The sequence below is a fragment of the Podarcis raffonei genome, chromosome 13, assembly GCF_027172205.1.
Source record: "Podarcis raffonei isolate rPodRaf1 chromosome 13, rPodRaf1.pri, whole genome shotgun sequence".
Lineage (NCBI taxonomy): Eukaryota > Metazoa > Chordata > Lepidosauria > Squamata > Lacertidae > Podarcis > Podarcis raffonei.
The window spans coordinates 24036663-24049876 of NC_070614.1; the positions used below are offsets into that span (position 1 = coordinate 24036663).

The window sequence follows — 13214 nt, forward strand, 5'->3', positions numbered from 1 at the left end:
CTAACAAGCAACTTTTTGGTTGATCGAAAAGGTGTTCCAAATTAACGGGGAACTAAGAGTTTAGATTTGATATCCGCTTTATCACTACCTGAAGGAGTCTCAAAGCGGCTAACATTCTCCTTTCCCTTCCTCCCCCACAACAAACACTCTGTGAGGTGAGTGAGGCTGAGAGACTTCAGAGAAGTGTAACTGGCCCAAGGTCACTCAGCAGCTGCATGTGGAGGAGCGGAGACGCGAACCCGGTTCCCCAGATTACAAGTCTACCGCTCTTAACCACTACACCACACTGGCTCTTAAATAACTAAATAATTTTTGCACATTGATTTTCATCGAAGTACACCTGAAAATGGGACTCTCAGTTTTGAGAAGGCATTTCCTTTTCTTGGTCACAGCGGAGGGAAATCCTGGTTAAGGCAGTGTCTACTGTGACACATGCACACATCAACACCCCCCCCCCAATCAAGTAACACTTTTTATTCAGAACTAGTCACATGCAAATGTATTTTAATTGAACCAGTCAATTCAAATGTAAACAGTTAATTGACTCTGAACTAGGGTCCAAGCCCAGGGCTTCCCCCCACCCCCAGATGGAACTTGCTAGAACTCATTTGGGTGCGACTGCCATTATAAGACAACATGGTGAGTTCCAGCACCACTTTTTCTAGAAAAATAGCACTGGCCGAGCAACTAGAATTATTTGCTGACATCCTTCTCATTGGGTGGTTGGTTTCTTCCATCTGCTTGACAGGTTGTTAACTCAGCCTGTTCCTCCAGAGGGAGGGAAAAAGAGAAATGTGGTACTTGCACAAGTTCTCCCTCATGAACTTCCCTGTCAACTGAATCTTTTAAAAGGCTGTTTTACAGGTGCATTCACTTTTCAGGAGTTAGGCAGGTGACAACCAAACAGGGCCTTTTCACTGACAAGGCCTGAATTATAGATCACACTTCTTAGACATGTTCTCCTGTATCTTTTGGGTGTCTTGCAAAGTCCGCCTGTTCTCTTGGGCTACTTGATAGCTTTTTTAAAAAAAAAATTTTAAGCGGTATCTAGTCCTCCCTTTTAATTACACTGGCTCCCATTTTTTATTTCTTCAGTTTCAGTTGCTTAACTGCTGTTTTGTTGAAGTAGTATGATTTTACTGGCCACTTTGAGACGTACACGAAAGACAATTCCCCCTCCCCCCAGATCGATAAGAAAAGAAATATTACCACCCCCAGCTAGTCTGTTATTATTTTAGTTCAGGTATGTACTGGAGGGACTGGCAGTGTCTCCCTCAGAAGGGTTTAACGGTCAGTCCCCCTTCACAGGGAACAGTGGGAGCTGCAACTCAGTGAAGGGAATAGGGATCTCCTCACAACTGATAGCACCCTTAACAAACTACAGTTCCCATAATTATTTGGGGGGATAGCTATGGCTGTTTAAAGCGGCATCATAGCACTATCAATGCATAGTGTGGATGTATAGAATCATAGAATTGTAGAGTTGGAAGGGACCCCAAGGGACATCTAGTCCAACCCCCTGCAATGCCAATGCAGTGCAGGAATGTGTCCTGAATTGTAAATACAAATGTACTGGGCTGCTCGTTATGATGCATAAGTCTCAGGAACAGCTGACCATATATCGGCTCTCATTTTCCTTCTTTGTACTGGTGCTGCAGCTTTGAGATAATGGGGGTCCCGTGAGCCAAAAAGGCTACTGGCCTGCTCCAATTGACAAGAACTGTCCAAGCTCTTGGGTAAGAGACATCCCCACCATCTAATATCTTCTGCATGTAAGTCAAAAGCTCTACCTTTACATTAAGTCAGCAGAGTGGTAAACACCACCAGCCCCAACACCGAGGCACCCACCGACTGGTGGAGTTAATTTATGGCATTTTCTGCCCCACAAGGGGGTGATGGCCATGCGTTTAGATGTATTTCCAAGGCCATTAGACAAATGGTTGAATCTATCATTTGGCAACAGCCATGCAAGTAGTTGACTGGAGTTTCCACATTCAGAGGCAGTATACCTACCCCACCCCAGGTATCTGATTGGCCAGTGTCGGAAACAAGGTGATGGATTGGAAGGGCCATTGGTCTGGCTCAGCAGGTCTCAGAGTGTTAAGGGTAAGTTCCCCTGCATTGGTCCTCTTTGCTTCAGTGATGGCGTTTGCTCAAGGGAGATTTTTGGTGGATTCTGCCCCCAGGTTCATTCTTCAGAGCTAGAGGCGCGCCATTTGCATTTTGAACCACAAGCATGAGAATTGCTTGGGCCTGTCCCCAAAGAGAGAATCACTGGGTGGTATCCAAGGTTAGTCATACTCCTAATAAACCCATTGAAATTAATAGACATGACTAACTAAGGCCCATTAATTTCATTGTGGGCCTACACTCGGTATAATTAAGGCTGTGTGCACATTACTGTTTACTTTGGCTCCAGTGTGCTCCCACTGCTGGCTTTTGAATCTGTGTACGCATAACATTACCCACGATGCAGAGCTATCCTGTAGCTTCTTGAGAAAGGCTGCTGTTTGCTGTGTTTTCCCTCAAATGAGCTTCAATAGCTTATGACCTATAAAGCCGTATCTGGTTTGGGCCCAGGCTACCTGACGCATTGCCCAGGTGCTAAGATTCTCTTGGCCCCATCGACACCAGAAGCACAATTGGTGGTGACAGGAGAGAATCTTTTCTGTGGCTGCTCCCATGTTGTGGAATTGCCTCCCAAGAGAGGTTAGGTAGGCTCCCTCTTTGTTAACCCTCTACTGGAAATCTAAGACCTTCCTTTTCAGACAGGCTTTTGAAAATTAAAGCGCAGACAATACTGATCGCTGGGCTGCAGTCAGAGCAAACTGCATTTGAACTGTTGGTTTCAAATGTGTTCTGCTGCATTTTAATTATTGTTTTTGTTTTTATTACTTTGTACTTTACAAGGTTTTAAGTGTTGTATCCCTTGAATCCCAACTTGGGGGGCAAAGGCAGGATTAGAAATACACTAAAAATTACTAATAATCTAAAAGAAATACTTAAGCCACATTCATTTCGCAGTTAAGCTAAGCGTGTATATTTCAGACAGTGGGGGGCAGCTCATGTCTGGTTAATGAATAGGTGCTGGGAGAGTTTTAGGCATGGAGAAAGGAAACAGGTGATGCGCTTCAAGTGAAGACATTCTTTGCCCCTCTCTGGCGCATACAGCAATGTGCAAACGTGACTTGAAATGCAGTAGGTTGGGGGAACAACCCTGCGGTATTTTAAACTGCTAATCTGTTCATAGCCTAGGTAAGTGGTTCCAGTGTGTCAACCTGTACTTACCGTTCAGACACTATTTGCCATTTATTTTATTTACTGCATTTTTACTTTGCTTTTTGGACAAGTATTGTCTCCAACATGGGTCAAGAATAGGGAGGGGGAAAGAGAGAGAGAGAGAGAAAGGCCCTGCCATCAGTCTTATGAACTTAAAAGACAAGAAACACAAAGGCAATTGAGTGGAGGGAAAAGATAGAGGGAGATCAGTTCTTCAAGGCCAGAACAAAGCTATGAGGGCATTCATATCCAGCTCAGGCCACGCTGATCTCTGCTTGCTGGCATTTTTGCTTGAATAGCAAGTTTCTCCCGTTGTTCTTCTGAAATCTACCCTCCTGTCCCTTAAGCCTTGGAGATCTATCTCTTGCTCTCTGAGAACAAGGCCTTGCCCTCTTCTGTCAGCACTTCTGGTATCTGAGGAGCGTGATCAGGTCCTTTTCAAACATAAACCAAAAGTTACAGTGCTGTAAGAAAATTATTAGGTTTTCCATTGTGACCGTTTGGTTGGTTGGACCTAAAGGCGTTACCAAACTTGCTTTGGGGTTTTTCCCTTTTCCTAATGAGTCAGCAAGGCTACCTCCAACTCTGCTTTGAAGAGCGTAAAATAGATTCACGGAATCTCCAGGTGTCCTTTTTATTGTGCTTTCAGGATGAGTTGTGCTCGTGATCCTGTATTCAGTGCTGCTTTAGTGCCTGCAGAAGTTTCAGGTGGAAAATACAGTTGTTTCAAATCAGCGCACGACCCGCAACCTCCTCCTGAAATCCTGTAACTTTTTATACCTCTTAGGGTCTCTCTTGACTGTGTTTTCTCGTGGGGTTTTTTTGGGGTGGGTGTATTCTGCGACATGTCACTGACATGGTAATAGTGCATTAAGTTTATACTGGGCCGTCCACACAACGTTCCATTTCATTAGCTGTACTGCAACATGTCTCCAAAATTATTGCATTATTGCCGCCTGGCATTTGCGCTATAGCATAACAAAACCTATAAACCGGAAGAACATTTGCAGTATTAAAAAGTTACAGAATTTCAGTACGGATAGGCGCAGCTTGGCAACGTCGCATTTGTATGTCCGCCTCTCAACTTTTGCGGGCACAAACAATCCTGAAAGCTGGCTTATGTATAACCGCCCCAATATCAGAATGAGCTTGAATCATCAGTGAACGCACACTAATAAAAGGATGTCTGGAGGACAAGTTTCAGTATATATAGCGATAGGTTTCAAAATCCACACGCTCCTCTTGTTGTTGGCGGTCCACTTCTCCTCACTGGCCGAAGGGTGGCGCTGGCGGAACCCTTATCTGTCAAAAGAAGGCAACGTTACAGATAATAGGATTTAAGGGGGTGGTGGGAGATATTCCTCCTTTTTTTCCCTTTTGGTCCTTTGCTTGCTTGATCGCTCCATATTGAACGACCAAAAGAAAAAAAAGAAAAGGGGGAAAAAGAAGGGAGGGTGGAAATGTTGCTCGTGCACTTCAGATGCCAGATCCGTTCCCCTGGATGAAGAGAAAGGAAAGGAAGAAAAGGCGGCGGTGGCTGGGGGACCCCGAACACTTCAATAATTGCAAAAGGGAGCTGCTGGCGGGGGTGGGGAGGAAGGAAGCAGAAAAATACCTCCCTCCCAAGTGAGGCAGCTGTTCCTGAACCTAAGATTTTGCAAGCGCGTGGAGCCATGATTGCTGGGTTGTGGGCTGTGTGCCGCCAAGGCGACGTTTTGTGCGTGTGTGCGTGAGTCTAGCGTGTGTGCATGCGTGTGTGTGTGTGTGTGTGTGTTTGTGTGTATGACTAGCAACCGCGTCTGCTTCAGCTCAAGCAATGCCGCCGATCTCCCGTTTGCAAATAACAATGTGGCATTTTTGTCCTGCGGGGAGGCTCCGGAGTCCCCTTCTTTTTTTCCCTCCGCCGTCCTAGCAAGATTGTTGTCTCTGAAAGGCGGATCGGAGAGAGAGAGAGAGGGCTGGGGAGGGGAGGTGGGGGGGGGAGAGGAGAGAGATAAACAAACCCGGAGATTATAAAAGAAGGAAGAACAGGACGAGGAGTGACTGCGTGTTTGGAAACAACAACATCACCATCACCCCCAACGACAACAAACAGGAGGGTAGTAGGAGGAAACCAGCTCAGAAGAAACTTATGGAAGAATGAAGGAGATGGTGGGTGGCTGCTGCGTTTGTTCCGATGAGCGGGGCTGGGCTGAAAACCCCCTGGTGTACTGTGATGGGCATGGCTGTAACGTGGCGGTGCATCAAGGTAAGACCCCCCCCCCAACCAATCCCTCCGTACTGACACCTTTTCCATCCCTCCTTCCCTCCCTAACCCTCTCTTTCCTTCCCTCCCTCCCTCCCCAGCCAAGCCCCACTTTGCATCTTAACTCTTCGGGGCTTTGCCAGGCTAGATGCATATATCTATATAAATCTATGTGCGCGTATATATCTATAGCTCTGGCGATGGAGTCAACAGAGAGAGAGAGATGTGGTGTAATTTCCCCTCCATTCACCTCAAGCCTTTGCAAAGCTTTGAGCAAATAATAACAACGATAATATTAATAATAATAATAAAAGAGGTTTAGGCATGGAGTTGCAAAAAAGAAAAGAAAAACGGGTGGGAGGATTTTAAGTGTGCGTCGTTGTTATTCATAGTAAGTAGTGTGATTTCTATTGTTCTGTATAACGGTATTCTTGACAGGGCCTTCTTGGGGAGGGGGATGCAGAAGCGCAACCTTAGGAAGAAAGGGGGGGTGTCGGAGCTGTGTCTGTATCGCTGGGAGGGCAGGTTTCTTTTAATTCTGCTAGTGCCGGGAGGGGGGCAGATCTTAGGCTTCCCCTCCTCTCACTGATGTGTGTGTGTGTGTTTATCGCTTTGTTTTGTTTTTTATTTATTTATGCGTTTTTAATTGCACCGGCCTATAAAGGGATGTCTGTGTGTGTGAGAGAGAAAGAGGGAGATCTAAAACAGCAGCAGAGACAGAAAGGTTAGACGGGGGTGGGCGGCTTGTTGTGTGCATGTTTGTATTTGTATTATTATATTATTTGACGTAGCTTCAGAAGAATCGTATGGCCGTGACCTCTGACGGTCTCCCTCAGCTTCCTTCCGGATTAGCAGGGGTGCTATTATTAGCCACCCTGCTGTCACTTTTTTTTTTTGGTTGTGTGTGTGTGTGTGTGTGTGTGTGTGTGTAGAAGGGGTGCTCTAGCCTGCAGTTTCAAGGTAAGCTAGGGAAGGGGGAATAATGTATACCAGAGAGAGATGGAGCAGAATTTGGGGGACATCCCTTCTCTGCAAAAGAACACATTTGAGCAAGGAAAACAGTGCGTGTGGTTTGTGTGCCTCCGGGCTACTATTCTGTCTCTTAGTAGATCATTAACACTGGAAACAGAAGGGCAAGGAGGAATCACCTCAGCTGCACCCAGCCCCAGACATCTAGGGCTGGTGCTGAGCCTGGCGTTATCTTTTCCAACAGGGCTTTGCTTTCTAAAATAAATGAAAGTAAAAGAACGACCAACCGTTGTGGGAACATCACAAGCTCCCTTATTCTGAGTCAAGCCATTGGTCCATCTAGAAAGTGTTGTCAACATTGCTCTGTCAACACTGTATGGGCAGCTAGTCTTTGCCACCTGTACTGGGAAGATGACAGTAATTGAACCTGGAACCTTCGGATGCTCTACCGCTAAGACACAGCACTTAGGCTTACCCCACAGGTCCCCTGTCTCTGATCCCTAATCCGAGATGCATGAAAGCTGCCTGTGGTTATTCTGTAGTGCGGAGGAAAGGCACTCTGTCCATGCTCACAAGCGCTGTCTTCGCACATCAAAAGCCATGTGTTTATAGACAGGATTTTGAGCTTTGATGGAAGTTGAGCTTCTTTACCATGATATACTGAGCTTGGTGTGTTTCATGTTTTATCCTGTTCCAATGAGTGGTAGCTAATTTGGAGCAGACCCATTGAAATCAATGAACTTAAGTAACTTAGGCACCATATTAATAACACCAGATGTTACCCAGTGTGTTTTGCTTTTATATAAATTTTACATAGCTGGTTTTATTTCTAGTGGCTTTGAATGACAGAAAAGTAGGAAATAATTATTTGGAGCAGACCCAAATAATAAAGGTAAAGGTACCCCTGCCCGTACGGGCCAGTCATGTCCAACTCTAGGGTTGCGTGCTCATCTCGCTCTAGAGGCCGTGAGCTGGCGCCGTCCGAAGACACTTCCCGGTCACGTGGCCAGCGTGATGAAGCTGCAGCTGGTGAGCCAGCACCAGTGCAGCACACGGAAACGCCATTTACCTTCCCGCTATAAAGCGGTCCCTATTTATCTACTTGCACTTAAGAGTGCTTTCGAACTGCTAGGTGGGCAGGAGCTGGGACCGAATGACGGGAGCTCACCCCGCCACGGGGATTCGAACCGCCGACCTTACGATCAGCAAGTCCTAGGCACTGAGGTTTTACCCACAGCGCCACCCGCGTCCCTATACACAAAGTTAGTAGCCTGCAACAAAATTCAGTTGGACGCTAGTAACTGCATTTCCATGCTGGTTACAGAGGAAGGAAGCCCCCTCCATCAAAGTCTACAAAGGCGGGGGGGCTACTAAAGCAAACAATCTAACCCCTGCCTTCTGCCATGGTGGCTGACAGAGGAGGGATGGATTGACCCTTTTCTTCTCTGCCAGCCTATGCACTTGCCTTCATGGAATTTCATTCATTCGCCTGGTTGGCTTCCTGATCACCCATGGCTACCAAGCAAATGGTTAAATACAAAGCTGAGTGGACCAAATGCTTTGAGTGGACCAAGTTAGTCCCAGGCATCTCTAAGACTGGGATGGATTCCTACCTGAGATGCTGGAGAACAGCTACCAATCAAGGTAGATAGCATTGAGCTTGATGGACCAATGGTCTGATTTGCCATTAGGCAGCTTCCTGTGTTCCTACCTCGAAAGTTGTTGGGAAGGGCACAGCACCTGAGCCCAGTTTCCCCAAAGGCTAGGTACCTTGCCCTTTGTCTTTCTTTTCCTGAGAAATCTGTGACAGCAGCTCTGTCAACAAGGACCCTTTCAGGAAGACTTAATGGTTGATACAACTGTTTGCTAAATCCTAGACATGATGTTGCACCAGACCAAAAAAGCAACGAGGCTGCAATCTGTAAATACGTTCTGTGTATTATTCTGGTCTGGTCAAAGGACTGATGCCAATGTAAGCATTATGCTGCTGTGCACAGGGAGTCAGAGATGCATTGTCTTGAATGCATGTCAAGGAAATAAACAACAATCTGACTTTTAGAAGACATCGGAAGGGATGTTTTTATAGGGAACTTTTTAAATGTTTGATGTTTTATTGTGGTTTATAATTTGTCGGAAGCTGCCCAGAATGGCTGAGGCAACCCAATCAGATGGGCAGCATATTAAATAATAATAATAATAATCCCTGTCCATGCCCTCTCAATAGGAAGGGAGTAAGGTGGGGCAGAATCCTACTCACTGATAGGAATATTTTGCTAGGCAATAGGAAATACATTACCTGGTTTAGGAATAGCCAGTTAATGGTCTGTGGCCTGCTTTTGGTCTCCAGAACTATTTCATCTAGCCAAATTGTAACCAATGCATGGTTAAAAAATGCCCATTGTTACTCTCATAAGGTAAATAAAAATAGAACTAGATTTTAGGAGGAGGAGGAAGAAAAAGACAATGTATAGTACAATGATTAAACTTTGGGGACTAGAACTCAGAGCTTCACCTGACCATGAAGTTCACAGTTTGGTCACTGAATATGAAGCAAGTTTTACAAAATATTAATAGTTGTTACATTTTTGTTTAATATAAGGCAGGGTTGCTTACTTTGTATGCCCAGAACAAGAAGCTGTTTATTGATGTACAGGCTAATACAGGCTTCCTCAAACTCTGCCCTCCAGATGTTTTTGGCCTACAACTCCCATCATCCCTAGCTAGTAGGACTAGTGGTCAGGGATGATGGGGATTGTAGTCTCAGAACATCTGGAGGGCAGAGTTTGAGGAAGCCTGGGCTAATACACAACTACTGTACAAAGGAAAATTAATGTAAACACAAGAACAAGCTAAAGGGTGGAGTCTTTGCTCCTCCAACCCATAATAACTGGAGACAATATTTAACTCTATAGTTACCAATTGCTACTACTACTACTGTGATATCACAACTTTCAAAAAATCGTCAAGAAATTGCACCAACTGTCTTCCACTAGACATGGATGAAGATATAGCTCACGCGAAAAGCAAGGTGCACCTTTCAGATATCACAATAACTTCTGAACAGCTGTGGAATGGTTTGTTTGCTTTTGCTATGATAAACTCCCCATGATGCTGTTACAGTGAACAATTAAGACAGCACACAATATTCCTTTCTTGGAGCGTTTAGGGGATTTCCTAGTAAGGCTGGAAGATAGATGCTCTGCCTTATGCAAATAGTTTTGGGGGGATTTTGCATGTAGGGGAAGGAACAGGGTTAAGGCACTTCAAAAATTTGCTTCCTCACATCAAAAGGTTCAACTAGCATTTATTCCCCCCCCCTTTTTTTTGCTTGTCAAGCCCCCGCTCTAATTGTTCATTAGGTCATCTCAGTTCGCAGAGTTGGTGAGCATCAGGGAAAGGAAAAGCCTGTTTGCAGCAGTGAGAGCAACTTCAGATGTCAAGTGTGTGTTTACCTCTGTGTCCTTGGGCAGCTGCTGGGGCTCCAGCAGGACTCTGGCAGGACCCACCGACAATGCCTGTCCCGGGACACAACTATTTTTTTCTAGCCTAGCACTCCAAGTCTAGCCACCATATACATTTCCCCTGCTCTGGGGTATCATTGGAGATTAAAATGAAGGCTTGACCCAGCTATCCAGAGCACCAGGTTAAACCACCAGGGCCCACTGACAGAAGAGGGGAGCCCACTAGAGACCACTTTCCCTGGGCTTCCCTTAAACCTGGAGCCAGCCTTCGTATGTGTGACCCCTTTGTGTTTCCTTCCGTGTACAAGACTGCACACGATTATTCCTCAGGACCAAAGTAGATCTGATGGGGATCGCCACACTTGTTTATTCATAGGTCTATCCCATTAAAATTTGAAATGGTGATGGCTTTTTTTATATATAAAGAGAGGCTTAGATATGAGACATTTACTACACTTGATCTTAGCCAAAAGGCCGAGAAGCTTTATTGGCCGAGGGAGCCGGCGTACAGCTTCCGGGTCATGTGGACAGCATGACTAAGCCGCTTCTGGCGAACCAGAGCAGCGCACGGAAACACTGTTTACCTTCCCGCCGGAGCGGTACCTATTTATCTACTTGCACTTTGACGTGCTTTCAAACTGCTAGGTTGGCAGGAGCAGGGACCGAGCAACAGGAGCTCACCCCGTGGCGGGGATTCGAACCGCCAACCTTCTGATCGGCAAGTCCTAGGCTCAGTGGTTTAACCCACAGCGCCACCCGTGTCCCCTTTGTTTATATTATCAATGCTATTAATTGCATTTATATCTTACCTTTCCCCCAAGGAGCTCAGGGTTCCCCCACCTCATCTCCACAACAACCTTGTGAGGTTGGTTAGGCTGTGAGACGGTGGTGATTGGCCAAAGATCACCCAATGAGCTTTGTGGCTGTGTGTGGACTTGAACCCAGATCTCCCAAGTCCTAGTCTAACACTCTTAACCACTACACCACACTAGTTGCTTGTATTATGTCTAGGCTGGGTCTCAGGAGCACCCATAGCTCAGGCCATCTCTTTGGTGTGCTACACTGAGCTACTGTTGGTGAAACAATTTAATCCATATATGTAGCACAAATCACCTCATTTTTTAATAAAGGGTGGCATTATAGATCTTATATAAGACAGCAACCACCACAAATCCTCATACGCAACACTGTTTTTAGTGCAATATAAGTTTGAATCTAGGGGATAATGGACCTTTGACCTTCGCTTAGCCTTCCATAATTTCTCTGGAATGCCCCAGCTCCCAAAATTTTCATGTTTCTATGTATTTGGTAGCATATGGAATGTTTTGTGTGAAGTGGTCCGTAGTGTCATGGAAAGCATAGAGGACACAGCAGTCAAGAAGCTAAACAACAACTTTGTTGTGTTTGTGGAAGAAAAACAGAGCAGCTGTCTGAAACACTTGACTCCACCTAGTGACTAAACTGTATAATGATACTATCCACACAGAGACAGGACAAAGATGGGAAAGAAGTCAGGGGTTTGTTAAACCAGAACTGGGGCAGAACTTGAAGGCTATAAGAGACAGTTGCAGCAGCCCAGTGAGGAAGGCCTGGCCTGTGAGGGACTTAATGTCTGGCTAATTTAGCAGCATCTTCCAGGCCAGGAGGTTGAGCGTGGCAGCCAGAGCACCTGAGAACTAAAGGAGAACAGAAATATGTATGCCTTTGCTCTATAACTCTAGTCTATTTTATGGTGTTTCTAATGTAGTGTTAGGTGCCTCAAAGGCTTCAGTTAACAGGCAGGTTATAAATACTCTCAACTACATAAATAATAATGTAAAAGAACAGGTGCCTCTTTTCCAGCAGCGACAGTATAAGGCTCCATGCCCTACTTTGCCAACTCTGTTTGCGCCATCTTCCATGGGCTGGAGGCTGGGATAGGGTAAATTTGCCAGCTACAAGTGGATTTTGGGAATGTGATGCACTGACTGAGGCTGTCCACAAAGTATGTGACCAGACCCTCCAAGTGTCCCTATTTTCCAGGGACAGTCCTGGATTTACAGAAGCCGTCCCAGTTTCTGATTTGATCCCAGAATGTCCTGCTTTTCCTTAGGATGTCCCTATTTATATCAGAAATGTTGGAGGGTATGGAATTATGTGACCCCTCCCCCCGAGCCAGAGAAATTAGTAACTATACAACCTTTAGAAGACACCTGAAGGCAGCCCTGTATAGGGAAGCTTTTAATGTTTAATTACTTATTATGTTTTTATATATGCTGGAAGCCGCCCTGAGTGGCTGGGGCAGCCCAGTTAGATGTGTGGGGTATAATATTATATTAAGGACATCACTATTTTCATCGGAGAAATGTTTGAGGGTATGTGTGACAACTAAATGTTAAAGAAAAGAGAACACCACTCTTGTACTTTCCTCTCCCCATAGCACGTCACACATGATATTGTGTGTGCCTCTGGCATAATTTTTTATATATTTAGTTTTATCCAGAGCTAAGACTTATTCAGAGCAGACCCATTGAAATTAAAGGGCCCAAGTAAGTCACATTCATTATTTTCCATGGGTCTACTCAGAGCAGGACTAACATTCTTCACAACCTAATAATTTCAGAGTCTTTCAATGTAATCCTATGCACATCTGCTTGGAAGAAAATCTTATTTGAGTTTACTGTAACTTTCTCCCAGGTAAATGTGTATAAAATTCCAGGCTGAAAAACATGATTCTTGGAGAGGGCAGCATGTGAATATTCATTTGTCACATCACTCAAATGTGCATTCCAATAATGAATACGTTTAGCCCGTTTTGATTGACACATTTCATTTCTGATGTAAAAAGTCACAAGAAAGGATTGAAAGTGCATAATAAGAAACACAGCTGCACTTCACAAGCAAGTCAGGCTCTCTCTCTCTCTCTCCCCCCCTTTTTATTGTTACATTACCCTCATTCCCTGATAAACTGGTGTTCTGTTTCATGCATAAATTTAAAATTTATTAATCAGGCAGCCCAATACAGGTTGTTGCCAAACAGAAACGTACGCGCATATATACATAAGAATTAAACATAAGAAACAAACACTTGACCTTTACAAAAATTAAACGTAGATCGAAAAGCAGAACCTTAAATACACAAGGGAATCTTCCTGCATAAAAGATAGCAAACAGGTACAGACAGTAAACAGGACATGGGAACAGGAGGCCAAGGGATGTGGAGCTGAGAACAGGCAAAGATTAAGCCAAGTGGAAAGTCATGCGAACACAGGGGGTCATGG

At 45.0% G+C, this 13214-nt stretch overlaps 1 protein-coding gene and 1 pseudogene across 5 annotated transcripts in view; one reads left to right on the forward strand and one right to left on the reverse strand.

The window, feature by feature from the left end:
* Window positions 1-5250: 5250 nt before the first annotated feature.
* MLLT6 (MLLT6, PHD finger containing) overlaps window positions 5251-13214 on the forward strand; it is an 87864-nt gene continuing 79900 nt past the window's right edge. For all 5 annotated transcript variants that reach the window (XM_053363353.1, XM_053363357.1, XM_053363356.1 and 2 more), the window contains exon 1: window positions 5251-5527. In XM_053363353.1, the coding sequence (XP_053219328.1) occupies window positions 5419-5527 (109 nt within the window). In that variant the 5' untranslated portion in view covers window positions 5251-5418. The remainder of the gene's footprint in view (window positions 5528-13214) is intronic.
* On the reverse strand, window positions 10351-10440 carry LOC128401072 (uncharacterized; annotated as a pseudogene).